The sequence below is a fragment of the Acipenser ruthenus genome, chromosome 5 (assembly GCF_902713425.1).
Source record: "Acipenser ruthenus chromosome 5, fAciRut3.2 maternal haplotype, whole genome shotgun sequence".
Taxonomy (NCBI): Eukaryota; Metazoa; Chordata; class Actinopteri; order Acipenseriformes; family Acipenseridae; genus Acipenser; species Acipenser ruthenus.
The window spans coordinates 21,379,383-21,395,768 of record NC_081193.1 but is presented as its reverse complement, the minus strand read 5'-3'; the positions used below and the strand labels follow the sequence as shown (position 1 = coordinate 21,395,768).

The following is a 16,386-nucleotide window of genomic DNA, read 5'->3' as shown; positions in this document are numbered from 1 at the left end:
TTCCACTTAACCCATGGATCAAATATCTAATTGAATAACTAACGGTTGCTGCATGCTCATCAATCAGCTTCCAGAAACACTGTGGTTTGTCTCTGATCTGCAACAACTCAAGAGAAAAGGTCTTGGTAACTCTAAAGGAATATTTGTACTTAACTTACAACCAGCTGAAAAATCATATATGATTAAAGGGTTACAGATCACCCTGTAGTGTTTACAGGAAACCATCCACATTACCTTGATTAAAATGAATGGCTATTATAGGAACAGAAAAAAAGAATGAATGATTGTTGCAGGAGGAAGAATGATCTGCATACACTATGAGAAATCCTCCTTCTCATACTGAACAGCTGTGATTGAGAGTTGAGAATGTGAGAATATTTATGTATTGATGGTGAAAGATATGTTGCCACGATAAGTACAGAAAAGGATACTTGAAAGGCAAAATAATGTGTTTAAGAACATAAGAAGAACATAAGAAAGTTTACAAACAAGAGGAGGTCATCTTGCTCGTTTGGTTGTTAGTAGCTTATTGATCCCAGAATCTCATCAAGCAGCTTCTTGAAGGATCCCAGGGTGTCAGCTTCAACAACATTACTGGGAAGTTGGTTCCAGACCCTCACAATTCTCTGTGTAAAAAAGTGCCTCCTATTTTCTGTTCTGAATGCCCCTTTATCTAATCTCCATTTGTGACCCCTGGTCCTTGTTTCTTTTTTCAGGTCGAAAAAGTCCCCTGGGTCGACATTGTCAATACCTTTTAGAATTTGGAATGCTTGAATCAGATCACTGCGTAGTTTCTTATAAACACTACAGTGTTTTGTAACTCAAAGCCATAAGTTAATTCCAAATAACACACAAACTCAAAATTCGACACCATGCAGGTTTTTGACGAGGAATAGACAAAAACTATTGCACTGTGTACAGAACACTGTGCAATTAGCAGCAAATTACATTAACAATTAAATGGACATTGCAAAACTCCTTAAAATTAATGGCATGCAAAATCTGACATTTCCTCTTCTGTATTAAAAGTTGAGATGGAAAATGACTTACAACTGGCCTGTGAACATCCCAAAAGGCTCTTTCTTGACTATCAAGTATCTTCCTTTCAATTTTGTCTCGTTTCTTGTCGACTCTACAAAGAAGATAAAGCATGTAAAAAATATATACACCAGCATCTTAAACATATACATTGGCTGCATTGCTCTGTATTGTAATTAAGAGCGAGCCTCGGGTGGCTCCACTGCTAACACACTGGTCGCATTGTGTGCAAGGTGAGTCACAGAATAAGGGGTGTGCCAGTTTGTGACCTGGCTGCGCGAACTCACTGATTTTTGCTAGGGATTTCGGAGAGAGCGTCGCATTGGCTCTGGCGCTCCCATGGGTTAGGGAGGCAAAACCCTCAGGGACCCTCATCACGCTACAGCGGCGCCTACTGGCCAGATGCTTGGTGAGGTCAGACGGCCATCTGTAGGGCTCCCTGTCCTCCTGAGGCCAGCAGCTCGCTGACATCCGCTCTCGAGTTCCTGAGTTTAAACGAGAAAATATGCTTGGTCGTGGGATTGGTGGAGGCACACTGAACCTTCAGTTCTCCTGTGTGGGGAATTGCTGCGGTGAGGGAACATAATTGCACATTCTAAATTGTGGAGAAAATCAAGGGTAAATAATTGTGCACTGCATTTAAAAAAAAAAAAAACACATTTAATTTAAAAAGGTCCCCCCCCCCCCCCCCCCCCTTACACACATATACATTTAGCTTACTTTGCTTGTGCTTCTGCTTGCATAAATATAAATTCCCATTTCCGAGCAAATGCTCTCTGTAGCCTGGCTAAGCTTTCCTGCAACACACAAAGAAATAAACACAGCAGGATTAAATCAGATAGCGGTCATGGTAGACCTAATATGGACTTGCAGCAATAACATCTAGCTGGTACATGTAGATTGCTAAATCACTTGGAAAAAATCAATAACTTTGCATAGGGGTCAATTTAAATTTATCTAAACCATGGCAGATCTATATAGAGTACTATCCCCCTTAAACTTGCAAACCCACGGTACTGTGTTTTACCATTGTTGCTAAACTTTTCCATTTTGTACGTAGTACACTGGGTCACTGGGTTTTGTAAATGATATTGGACAAAGTATAACACTGTACATAATGGAATCATTATTTGAAGATTCTGAAACAACAGCTATCATTTTTAAATAGGTTTGAGAACATAGAGCATACGAATTAAAAAAACTTTTGGGGAATGCCCAAAAATGATATGCTAAAATGTTAAATGTTTTCTCCTAATTTATGCCATGTTTTTTTTTTAATAATTCTTGTTTAAATGATTCAAGAGTACTTGCTTTCTGTAGAAATCTTGTTAACAGCTATTTAATCAAGTGAAAAACAAACAAAAAAACAAAAAAAGCACCAAAAAGGGTTTGAATGTCTAATAGGCCTGACTTAATAAATTGGCATAACAAACTTATTTTACACACAAGAAATAAAAAGCAGAATAGGTGCAAGCACTAGCACAGCAGTTTGCCCTTTGTTTCCAAAACATGTCTTAATGTTAATCCAAGCAGTGTAGTGAATAGGGTTACATGACATAACAGCAAATCCAAGACCCCGCCCACATCACCATGGGGGCCATTACCGTGCCGGTCATTACAGCGACTGTCCATAACAGCGCTATGACATCACTGCGACAGACATTACAGCGACTGTCCATAACAGCGCTATGACATCACCGTGACGGATATTACAGTGACTGCCCATAACAGCGCGTCGACATCACTGCACTGAACTACAAATCCTAGAAGACTCTGCGAAGTTCTCAAAAGCGTCACATACCAGGAACTGGGACACACGACGCAGTCAGAGCGGGGTTCACCGCAGTGTCAACTCACCAGCCTAATAAAAGCTGTCATGCATTCATATTGGGGAACGTAAACGGCGATGAGTGCAGTTGGTCGCTGCATTCGGGTTACTCCTAAAAAGTCTGCGTTGCAGTCGGGAGTCTGCGCCTGACGTCACGGTCTGCGTAGACGGAGCTAGGACAGCTTTGGCAGGTTTCCCAGCACAGTCGACTGAGCAAACATGGAGACCGACTTGATTGATTTTCTGATTGCAGAAGACTATAGTTTTTTTTCACTGTTCCCATACAGCTCCATCATAACTAGACTGGTAAATACGGAAAGTAAAACCTCCATACAATAAAAGCGTGTTTCCACAAGCATTTTTATGTAGTTGGGCTGCATATCATTTTTTTTTTTGTTTTTCATTTGTTTAAGAATGAACAACCGACTAGCCAGGCAGTTGGATGAACAACAGCCACCCGAACAGGCCGGCTTCCGGTCTGGTTACAGCACGATGGACCACATCCACGTGCTGAACCAACTGCTCGAGCGCTGCCGGGAGTACAAGACACCCTTGGTGCTGGCCTTCGTAGACTACGAGAAGGCCTTCGACAGCGTGGAGACCAACGCCATACTGCTCGCCCTCCAACAACAGGGCATCGCCGACGAGTACGTGGCCCTTCTGCAGGAGCTGAACAGCGGCTGCGCCACTAACATCACCCTGTTCGACCGGCCACTGCGCATCCCCGTCGCCAGAGGCGTCAAGCAGGGCGACCCCATCTCGCCCAAGCTGTTCACGGCGTGTCTGGAGTACGTCTTTCGACAACTCGACTGGGACAAGAAGGGCATCAGCGTCAACGGCCAGTGGCTTAGCCATCTGCGCTTTGCCGACGACATCGTCCTAATCGGCGAGTCAGTGGCCGACATACAGCTGCGACTCGACCAGCTCGACAAGGCCGGCGCAGCGGTCGGCCTGAAGATGAACCTGGCCAAGACCAAGTGGATGCGCAACCTCCAGGCAGCCAACAACAACATCCACATCGGCCAGAAGGAGATCGAGCAGGTCGACAGCTACGTCTACCTTGGCCAGGAGCTGACTGCTGGGCACAAGAACAGCCGCGAACTGGCCCGCCGACGGAGGGCCGCCTGGGTCAGCTATGCGTCCATAGCAGAGGTGGTCACCAACACGACCGACACGACCCTGCGCGCCCACATGTTCAACAGCACCGTCCTGCCAGCCATGCTCTACGGGGCCGAGACCTGGTCACTGACCGCGGCCGACAGGCAGAAGCTGGCAGTGACCGAACGCGCCCTCGAGCGGCGGATGGTCGGCATCAAGAAGACGGACCACGTCAGCAATGAGCTACTGAGGAAGACGAGCAAGGTCAAGGACGCTGTCAACCAGGCCGACCAGGCCAAGAAGCGCTGGGCCGGACACGTGGCCAGGAGGTCGGACGGGCGATGGACGCGGGCCGTGACCGAATGGCTGCCTCTCGACATTAAAAGACCGCTCGGCCGCCCCGCAACCCGATGGCGGGACTCGCTCAGACAAGACATCGGCAGAGACTGGATGGGTCTGGCCAGGGACCAAAAAGCCTGGCGAAGTTGTTGTGGCCTGCGTCGAAAGACCGAAATACAGGCCGATTGAAGGATTGAAGGATATCTCTCTCTCTCTCTCTCTCTCTCTCTATATATATATATATATATATATATATATATATATATATATATATATATACATACATACAGTCACGTCCAAAATTATTGGCACCCTTGATAAAGATGAGCAAAAAAGACTGTATAAAATAAATACCAGTACTGAGCTATATTGGATTTTCCAACATGTGGAATACATTTGACTTTACTAACGATTCAATGGAATCAACCAAAATTCCACATTTCTCAAAATATAAATTTATTTCCAAAAAAAATGAAGTGTCACAATTATTGGCACCCTTGTTTTCAGTACTTTGTGCACCCTCCCCTTGCAAGTATAATGGCACTGAGTCTTTTTCTATAATGTTTAATGAGATTGGAGAACACATTGGGAGGGATCTTAGACCATTCCTCCATACAGAATCTTTCCAGATCCTTGATATCCTTCGGTCTGCGCTTATGGACTGCCCTCTTCAATTGAAACCGCAGGTTTTCATGGGGTTAAAGTCCGGAAACTGAGCCGGCCATTGCAAAATGTTGATTATGTTGTCAATTAACCATTTCTTTGTGGATTTTGATGTGTGCTAGGGGTCATTGTCTTGCTGGAAGATCCACTTGCGGCCAAGTTTCAGCCTCCTGGCAGAGGCAACCAGGTTTTTGGCTAAAATGCCCTGGTACTGGGTAGAGTTCATGATGCCGTTGACCTTAACAAGGGCCCCAGGACCAGTGGAAGCAAAACAGCCCCATAACATCAAAGATCCACCACCATATTTTATAGTAGGTATGAGGTTCTTTTCTGCACACGCATCCTTCTTTCGACGCCAAACCCACCGCTGGTGTGCGTGGCCAAAGAGCTCTATTTTCGTCTCATCTGACCATAGCACCCGGTTCCAATCGAAGTGCCAATGCCGTTTAGCAAACTCCAGGCGCTTATGTTTGTTGGTTGCTCACAATAAAGGCTTTTTTTCTGGCAACCCTTCCAAATAGCCTATTGGCATGGAGGTGGCATCTAATTGTAGATTTGGAGACTTGGTGACCCCAAGATGCAACCAAGTTCTGTAATTCTCCAACTGTGGCCCTTGGATTTCCTTTGCCTCCCGAACCATCTGCCTCACTGTGTGGGGGCAAGATACACTTGCGTCCTCTACCAGGCAAGTTTACCACTGTTCCAGTGATTTTGAACCTCATAAATTATTGCCCTAATAGTGGTAAGTGGTATATTTAGTTTTTAGCTATTGTTTCGTACCCATTGCCTGATTTATGAAGGTCAACACCATTTGTCTCTTCATTTGTGAGTTCTTTGCCTTTCCCCATGGTGATGGATGACAAATGGATTTCATATGCGTGTTACCTCATTTTTATACCCCAGTGAAACAGGAAGCCATGGAAGGCCACAATACAGTTCCTTAAGACTGAGATGAACTTAAAGAAGTAAAATGTTAATGCAGATTTAATTTTGTTTGATTTTATTTATAAGAATCTTTAGTGGTGCCAATAATTCTGACACCAATCTTTTTGAGAAAAAATGTTATTACTTGTTAATAAAAAACTTTTTTTCCTGAGCAATTGTATTAGAATAAAAGAATATGGTTTTCCCATTTATTTGAGCATAAAACATAGCTCATTACCTGTGTTTATTTTATACAGCCTTTTTTGCTTATCTTTATCAAGGGTGCCAATAATTCTGGAGGTGACTAATATATATATATATATATATATATATATATATATATATATATATATATATATATATATATATATATATGTGTGTGTGATTACTCCTCAACAGGACATACAAGGACATTTTTTTTTTAAATGTATATGTATATGTATATGTACATATTTCTTTAAAAAATGAGTTTAACTTTATATTGGTTACCTTACTTCTCTGCCCTGTCATTTATTATTATTATTATTATTATTATTATTATTATTTCTTAGCAGAGCCTTCGGAGCCGGCGGTGGTGTCTCTAAACCGGCCAGGGCAGTGACCGGCTCACCGGGGATTCACAGCACCCCCTCCCGGAGGTCGAGTTGACCGCTGATGCAACGGAGGAAATCCAGCCCTAGAATGCATGCATCCTGGACGGGGGCAATCCACACCGGGTGCTTTAGCACTTGCACTGGCCGGTTTAGACACCACTGCCGGTTCCGAAGGCTCCTCAGAAACACAGACCCCCGTCTGTGCGTCGTCCTGCGGCCAAGCAAGGTCAGCTGGACCCCACCTCTGTGTCCCCAAACCGGCGGAAGAGGAAACCCTGCACTGGACAGGCTCGACGGGCCCCACTTAGAGCAGCGGTTGGATTTTGAAACCTTGATTGGGGCTCTCGGGCGTCGGTTCGGCCGCAGCTAACAGCCAGGGCTGCTGCGTAACGAGCTCCGGGGTCGGACCAGGAAGGCAGGGGAACCCCTCCACGAACTGGCCACGGCGACTGAGGGTCTGACTCGCCGGGCGTTCGTGCACATGCCATCCTCGGTGCAGGAGGAGTCAGCTCTTTTGTACAGCGGTATCAGCGCTATGCTTCAGTGCGAGAGGTCCCGTGTTCGCGCCCGCCCTCTGCCTGTGTGTGATGCGCCTGCCTGCGTTGACCTATTTCGCTACATTGGTGTCAGAAGTGGACGCAGGTAACCTGCCACACTCGTCAGACTGTAGCCTGGTGAGCAAGTCCGGGGCGGACTTGAGGCTGGCACAGGAGAGTGTAGTATGCATGGGGGAAGGCAGCAGCAGGGCTGGTAGGTGACGTAATCACACACGGACATAAGCCCGATATACTGCTGTACAAAAGAGCTGGCTATTTTGTACAGCAGTATCAGAGCTATGCTTTTGTGCGAGAGGTCCCGGGTTTGAGCTCGCCCTCCGCCTTTGTATGGATTGCCTCGCTCTGTGTAATGTTCCTGCCTGCGTTAACCGAGATTGCTACAATATGTTTATTTTGAGTGAGTCTTCCACCCTCAAGGGCTCAGCGTATATTACAATCGGCCAATATCCACAGTTGTTTGTCAAAAGTATCCCAATGTATGCTTCTGTTACACACATTATGTGGCGACTTCTTGTTTCTTTGAAAAGAGATTTATTCAGGGCTACAAGAGAACAACACAAACAAAGCAGCACGTAACTGTAACAAGCTGAACTGACGGTTTTTTGTTTTGGAACTTTTGTATATTAGAAAACAGAAAAATAGGGGGATTTTAGGAATATACCATCTACATATATTTACCATAAATAAATAGGGGTGTTTATAGGAATGTACTACATACATGTATTCAACATTAATTTTAGGGTGTTACACTTCCATAAATTAGGGGTTGTAAATTTTGGACGACCACGGTATACGCACACACGGTATAAATCTATTCTCCAGCAGCTTACAGGGCTACATTTTTAGGTGCCCTGCCAAACGGGCAAACGAAGGTTTCTACATATTGTTGCGGCGGCGGACAAAAGAAACACAACAAAGTTTTGGGGCCAAAATAGCGCTAACAACAACCACGCTCTGAGAAATGGGATGGGGGGCTGGTAGAAAAACCTGAAATGCAACTGCTTTGCAATTGTGCAATACGAGTATTACTGACACTGCTAGGTCATATTAAAACCTGCATACTGAGGGGGGCGGGGGGAGTTCCTGGTAAGTGACATGTTTGTGAACTTCGCAGAGTCTTCTGGGAATTGAATTGTAGTTCGGCGCGGTGATGTTGTAGCACTGTTATGGGCAGTCGCTGTAATGGGCAGTCGCTGTAATGGCCAGCGCAGAAATGGCCCCCGCGGTGATGTCAGCGCGGTCTTGGACTCGCTGTGACGTTGTGATACCAGTGAATGGATGTACTTACAGCTTCATAGTCTGCAAGCTCCAGTCTTGCTTTGTTTTGCATTGTTCGCTTGCAGAGGTAAACCGCTGAAAAACAAGATGGTCAGTCAGATACAGCATATACATATATGTCTATTTGGGACCTGGGCTTATTTATTGGGTTCTTATTGGGTTGGTTCTTTTGTGATGCTTTTTCATCTATGCTGCAATAACTGGGGAGGGGACAGGGGGGTAAATACATTGGCTGAAGATCAGCAAGTGACTCAAGAGAGCAGCCCTTTGTTAAAAGCATCTTTTGTGGGAAAGAAAACAAACCATCCCATATTTAATGTTATTATTACAGTGCTCATTAAAAATGTGGACACAACTGCCTGAAAACAATAACTGCCTTAAATGTTCACCTTTTCCTAGCTTCCTAACCTTTTGGATTCCTTTTGGCTGTAATCCCATCAACTACTGATTTTGTACAGATTTTTAAACTATAGAACAGGGGTGAACAACCTGAGCTAACCAAAGGGAAACATCAATTTCACAGTTGCCAATGGCTTCAAATATTTTTAGTTCCAAAAAACACCTTGTGCAAGCAGCTGCTGTGACTTTCACACTAGAAAGGCAATCGCAGTTAAAACTGTTAATGTCCCCGACACCTAAAATCTGCAGTTTTAATAAGCGTTCCAAGTAACTTGTTGAGAACGGACCTAATTACACACCATTGCGTACAATATATTTAACTGAACATGCTCTGCATGTTTAATATCCCTGGTGTTTGAACATGGCAAAATGTATAATCTCATACACATACAAGTGTTTACAGTAACAAAGGAAAATTACAGTTACCTCCCTGTAATAGAGAAAATGTTTATCAAATCTAACCAATATATTTTCTACTTATTTATTGACAAGCCCATCATGTAACATGAACACAATGTAAAATTCTATTAATATGTTAATGTTCCCTAAAAAATGTAAAAGAATTGTTGGATAGTTGAAATGGAACTTCAGAGGAAGAACACACCACCATGACAAACCTCTTTATTCTATCCTAGAACACCATAGTACAGTGCACTCCGTTTATAAGAATCACATCCGGCCATGTTGATTTGACTCTCATAAGAGGTTGATTCTTAAAAGCGGACCGATATGATTACTGTGGTGAAGTGCTGCAGAATCAGCATGTTAGTTTGAGAATGAAAGCTTTGATCCCTGCAGTGTAATGGGTTGACCACTAGATGTCATGAGTTCCCGCATGAGTGCACAGGGACCATACAAAGTATTGTTTAGTTAGTGCTCCAACTGAAAGCTAGGTTTATTTTGTTTGTTTGTTTTATTAGCGGTTGTTTCGCCACCGCGCTGTAAGAAAAATAAAACCAACACCGGTTTTAAACTGTAAATCAAGACTCCAGCCTGATCATTTACACTGCCCTCGGCCACGTCACATTACAATTAGCAAGTGTCTCCACACGTCAACAGTTTAAATACAGTATACAAATATGTCAATGGTGCTCAATCACCGAGGACAACACATCAAAACAAGTCCTTGTGGGTAAGCAACTTGTTATATGATCACGATTATGTTTACTCAAGGCTGCAGAATCCTATTTTACTACAGTACACTTAAGAAGCAATCGCCTCGTGAGGATGCCTAATTTAACTACTGTGCGGTGTTACCTGTAATGGCCTTTAAATTAAAATGACATTACAATACAGTAGTTTACTGTCAGAACTACCACTGCATTTAAGCATCTGTGACTTACTTATTTTCAGTTTTTCATTAAGAGGAGATACAAAGCACTGCAATACCCCCCCCCCCTTCCTCCTCACCACTCCTCGTCATGACGCAATCCCACTCCCTCTACATGAATATCACACAATAACACTGCTGTACTCAGTATGTATTCAATGAATGTGTATTCACTTTATTGAAACAAATGTTCACTTACAGAGAACACAAAACAACATACCTGCACAATGCAGTGGCGCAGTCACGTTTGATTACAAACAACGCAGTGTTTCCTGCATCATTGCACTATCCACGCTGCATACGTGCCTAATCATGCAAAATGTGATCAAATTCAAAAACAGCTTTATTGGCTGTACACGTCATTGCACTTCCCCCCGAAATCCCCCCGAAATGATTCTTATAAGCGGATTGCTTGATTCTTACAAGCAGATTATTTTACATTGGTTAGTGTAGGAATGATTTTTGTTATGTCAGTTATTCTTATAAACTGAGTGTACCGTATAATATTACTTGAGCATGTATAGGTGTAGAATGAGGGGCCAGGCTTTTCAGCGACAGGCCAGTTGAGAGAATTTGAATACTGAGCTTAAGATTTAATTTCTACACACACACTTACCTACCTCAATTACATTAACAGGCACACACACATGTTTACCTACCTCAATTACGCTAATAGACACACACTTTAAACATCACTTAACAGTAATGGATAATGCTCTTCAAAAAAAAAAATGGTTAGGAGTATCAGTGGCAATCTCACACAGCTTCAGAACGTTCACTGTATCAGTCACCATTACGAAATTACTGCGCACCCTACTGTACATATAATGCAAAGAAATTCTCCCAATATTTGTAAGATGGAGCACATTATATTTTGAAAATTACGATACAATTAAAAAAAAGAAAGAAATTAATAAAGTACTGTTTTCATACTAGGCTTAAAACATGATATCAGACTTGGGAGTATGGAGAAGCTTGTTCATAACCCAGTGATTTACCCTAAAACTCAAGAGTAACTAATCCTGCCCCTGGACTTGTTTCTTTTCAAAGCAATTTAAAATGAATTCTAAAAAGTACGGAAGGTACTTGACAACAAAACAACAAAGAGCAAACAATGCATCTAAATTGGCTTATATAAAAGCAGGTTAATGAGGCCTCTAAGCAAATTAAATTAAGCGTGGATTTAATTTGAATACACTTTTCCTAAAAAAAAATCACCGCCATCTGGAAGGTTCTAAAAGAGCATTATTCATATATTTACCAAGAACATGTAGGAAAAGTTGATATGAACAAGCTACAATAAAAAATAAAAAAAGAAAATAAATAAATAAATAAATAAATAAACCAGCTACACAACATAAAGCTCATACGATTCAATATGTTTCACATTTATTTTGTTAACTGAAATATAATTTGTGACTAGAAGCTATTTTTATGGTCTTTAAAAATGAAAAACAAATTGGAACCAAGTGAAGCAAAAAACGTTAAACTATTTTTGTTGAATTTTAGTGTTATCTGTGACCAGATGTGCTAATAAACACATCAATAATAAAACAGTAAAAAACAAGTATTGTCAGTGAACAATTGAACTAAGCATACTCCCATCATATAGCATGGAGGATTTTTAAAGTATCAAATGTGGAATCCCCAGTGAAAATCAATACATTTGCACAGCCAGGTTGCAAACCTACACTACCCTGACTCTATAGCTTACCCCATGGTTGTGCCTTTATCAGGAGATCCATTTGGGCCACAGTGGGTTTCTTTGGCCAGGTTGCATATACTGTAGTTGTGATATTTCACGATCGGTGTCAAGTATCAACCACTTGTGTGATTCAGATCAGGGCTCAGTGACGTTCACCTAACAGGCCTTTGAATACTTCTAAACTGTGAATGCATGCAGTACTACAACATGTGCTGCTTCACTGTCATTCACTTGCACACTGGAAACAGTTCTGTATCATTATAACAATCAGCAAAAGTGGAATTCTGTATAATGCGTTTTCAGTCACCTTTACGTGTGAGACCAGACGATATAAATCTTGGTTTTATTGTACAGTGCCGTGAAAGTATTTGCCCCCTGTCTGATTTTCTGCATTTTTGCATATTGTTGACACTGAATGTTATCCGATCTTCAACCAAAACCTAATATTAGATAAAAGGGACCCTGTGAACAAATAACACAAAAATTTGATACATTTCATTTATTTATTAAAGAAAGTTATGCAACACCCAATGCTCCTGTGTGAAAAAGTAATCGCCACCTTTGACTCAATAACTGGTTACGCCACCTTTAGCAGCAATAAGTGCAACCAAACGCTTCCTGTAGTTATTGATTAGTCTCTCACAGCACTGTGGAGGAATCTTGGCCCACTCCTCCATGCAGAAATGCTTCACCTCAGTGAAATTTGTGGGTTTTCGAGCATGAACTGCTCGTTTCAGGTCCAGCCACAACATCTCAATGGGGTTTAGGTCTGGAGTTTTACTAGGCCATTCCAAAACTTTACATTTCTTGTTCTTCAACCATTCATAACGGGGCCCATGTCGGCCAAAAAGTTCCACTTTTGACTCATCTGTCCATAGAACATTGTTCCAGAACTCTTGAGGATCATCCAGGTGCTTTTTGGCAAACTTGAGACGAGCATTCATGTTCTTTTTAGTGAGCAATGGTTTCCGCCTTGCTACTCTGCCATGAATCCCATTTTTGCCCAGTGTCTTTCTGATGGTGGAGTCATGAACACTGACCTTAGCCAAGGCGAGAGAGGCCCGCAGATCCCTCGATGTTGTTCTAGGTTTCTTTGTGACTTCCTGGATGATTTTACGCCTTGCTCTTGGACAGATTTTGGCAGGACGGCCACTCCTGGGAAGATTCACTACTGTCCCAAACTTTCTCCATTTGTACAATATGGCTGTGACTGTGGTTCAGTGGAGCCCCAGAGCCTTAGAAATGGCTCTGTAACCCTTTCCAGACTGAAAGGCATCAACAACTTTTTTCCGGAGGTCTTCAAGAATTTCTTTTGTTTGTGGCATGATGTGCCTCTAGAACCTGTGTGCTGACAACTTCACTCTGATGGTAAGGGCCAAAGTTAGTCAGATTTATATTGGGCAGGGCTGGCCCAAATCAGGCCTGGTTGTTAACCAAAGTACTCAAACAGCTGACCGTAATTATCCCTTTAATTGGGTTGAGTTAACTAGGGGGGGGCAATAACTTTTTCACACCTGAAGATTACATGTTTGATTACCTTGCACACCAAACAAATGAAAGAAGCACCAAACTTTGGTGTCATTATTTCTCTCAGACTCCCTCTATTATTATTTATTTCTTAGCAGACGCCCTTATCCAGGACGACTTACAATTGTTACACAATATCACATTATTTTTACATACAATTACATATTTTTTTACACATTATTTGTACATACAATTACCCATTTATAAAGTTGTTTTTTTTACTGTAACAATCTAGGTAAAGTACCTTGCTCAAGGGTACAGCAGCAGTGTCCCCAACCTGGGATTGAACCCACGACCCTCCGGTGAAGAGTCCAGAGCCCTAACCACTGCTCCACAATGCTACTCTATATACTACTACAACCCACAAAAAATTCTGATCAAATACAATGTGAAAAATGTGCAAAAATGGAGAAAATCAGACGGGGCAAATACTTTTTCACGGCACTGTATATAATTCTATGGCTGATTTACTTCTGCTGCATATGGTGAATTACAGATTTTCATGATAATAATCTACCTATTTTTAGTCTTCACAATAAATCTGCTACTTATTAATCATGAGTAATTCAACCCATTGCGTCGTTTACCAATTAAAATATAAACTGCTTTTCACAGAACAAGATTACATCAGTCATCTGCTTATTTTTAAATGGCTGATAGTGTCAACAGACTTCTAGTGCTTCAAACACTGTTGATTGTACCCCTGTAGGAAACACGTCACCCTATTTATAAGAGTTCAAATAAGGGAGCTTTATCTAAATCTGACTAGTGAGAGATGACTGTATCAGAATTTATATAACTGCAGACTTTGGTTTTGAAACAGAAGATGGATCTGCCTCCAATGAAACAAAGTGTGAGGACCATTAAGGGACTAATTGATTACATTCCAAATGCAGCCTCTTTAAGATTGAACCATGTAGTAATTGAATGTTTACCAGTTGTAGTATGGTCACAATTATAATCACAACTGTCCTTCAGCTTTATGAGGTGAAGGACGTATGAAAAGGAATGTGTGATTTCAGTCAGGAAACACATGCGATAGATTATTTATTAAAACATCGCTAGACTAGACCACACCACAACAATATACATATTTTACACTACATTCTTTGTCCTTACCTTTTGCGGTACCCCTGCCCACAAATGAGCTCACAGACAAGTGGAGAGGCTGACCGTAGGGAAGCCATGGGCAAGGGGCAGTATAGCTGCCAGAACCACTATTTTGCTTAATTAGATGAATGTGAGGTGAGTTTAAATGGCTTGTGGCCAATTCTGAATGTACCTGCACTTTGTCTGACATTTCATAAAATCTCCTTTAGTATCTGCTGTAGTTAGGGTCACAGATGTACAGCAACAAGGAAGTCAATGTTCTTATTTCACTATGGATCCACTGAGCCAACTGTAATGCTTCAAACACATATTCGTACAATCTAATGGTGCTATATGTACAGTTAGAAGCCAGGCTTGTTTTTCTATCAGTCATATACTGTAACCTCCATTTATTAGCCTAGCCATATAGGGTTCCTATTCATATAACTTGCGCTGTTTTGTTAAGGACTGTTTTTTAAAGCTTATTTTTAATAATGAAATTAAGTTTGCAATTTATTAAATAATTGTCAGTTGCTTTAAAACATTGGATAAAGGCATCTGACAAATAAATAAACAACAATAATAATACTTTTATTATATATAACAAAAGTATTATTATTGTGTGTGTGTATATATATAAATCTGTCACATATCCGGCCTAACCGTTTATCCGCCATTATCAACCTCTTCAGCAATATTAGTTTATTATTGAACAGAGTAGATTAGTTCAGATATTGTAGATCCTACCAAAGTTTTCGTACACGGTGTTGTATGTACTCCGTGCGCTGCCATTGCTGCTAGTGTCACGTGAGCTGTTCAGTGTGTTGACTTGATATATAAATAAATCCTGTACGCCTGCGGGGCATATCAACTTCAACCTCCGTCTCGATCTCCAGCCTGTCACTCAGCAGCGAATGCACGCACTCACACGGCTACTCAGTCACAAGCATTAATTCCCTGTATCTTTCTAAACAAGGGATTTAGGTGAGCTCCCTAATAAAAGCAGAATCTCAAAACAATAATTGTGTGAATATAGTAATTGTTACAGCTGTGTGTAAAACACGATTCATTAATCTGACTTTTTAAATATCTGCCCTTACTCTGGTCCCACTGCAGTTGGATATGCGACGGATTGCTGTATATGTACAGTCAACCTTGGTTAACTCGACTGGTGGATAACTCGACACCTTCGCTTAATTCGACACAGTGTTAGTCCTGAATTTTCTCTACATAAAATATATGCATCCTGCAACTTTTAATTTTTTAATTCGACACCACGTTTTACTCGTAACTCAACATTTATTACCGGTAACGAAGGGATACAAACTGTTAAAAAGATTAGTGTATAACTCGACACTGTCATTTCAAGGGACTGACCTCTGACTGGAAACAGATCGTTCATTCATTCATTCACAACTACCAAGTGCAGCTGGTTACAGTATCAGTTCATAATTGACTTTAAAGTTCAGGTTATTCGAGATAACAAGCTTGTCAGCAGCTTTCAAAGCGCATGTTTTTGCAGGCGAAACAACTGACAATGTTTTATTTCTGTGTGAAACTAAGTTGTTTATTATTGTTTTTGTTCACAGAGTTAATTCTGTATAATGTACATTTGTTAACGTTTGCTATTTAAGCCATCAAATTAGACAGTACAAGCCAATATCTAAAAGTATAAACGGTTTGTGCAGAGTTTGTGGTTAGATTGTTTTCGTAAAAATAACACTAATTTTTTTAATTCTTATTTCAATCAAACTATACAAGTCGTACCAAGTTTGTACAGTACTGTATACTATAATTGATTCATTCACTGCAGTTCTTTAAACGGTTTTCATAAGGACATTTAACAAGAAACAAACTTGTAAATACTGTAATAGTTATTTTACTTATATGCATGTTAGTGTCATGGCTCATGTGCACCCGTGGTTAACTCGACATCTTGGATAAGTCAATACTAAATGGCGGCGGGGTGTTGAGTTAACAGATGTTGACTGTATATTAGTTATTAGTTCATTGTCATT

At 41.3% G+C, this 16,386-nt stretch overlaps 1 protein-coding gene across 5 annotated transcripts in view; it reads right to left on the bottom strand.

Annotated features, from left to right (window-relative positions):
• Positions 1-16,386, bottom strand: part of LOC117403285 (regulator of G-protein signaling 7) — a 181,761-nt gene that overhangs the window by 32,505 nt on the left and 132,870 nt on the right. For all 5 annotated transcript variants that reach the window (XM_059023814.1, XM_034005321.3, XM_059023815.1 and 2 more), the window contains exons 7-9: positions 8,329-8,393; positions 1,759-1,835; positions 1,051-1,132 (exon numbers count right to left, since the gene is read on the bottom strand). In XM_059023814.1, coding sequence (XP_058879797.1) covers positions 1,051-1,132; positions 1,759-1,835; positions 8,329-8,393 — 224 coding nt within the window. The remainder of the gene's footprint in view (positions 1-1,050; positions 1,133-1,758; positions 1,836-8,328; positions 8,394-16,386) is intronic.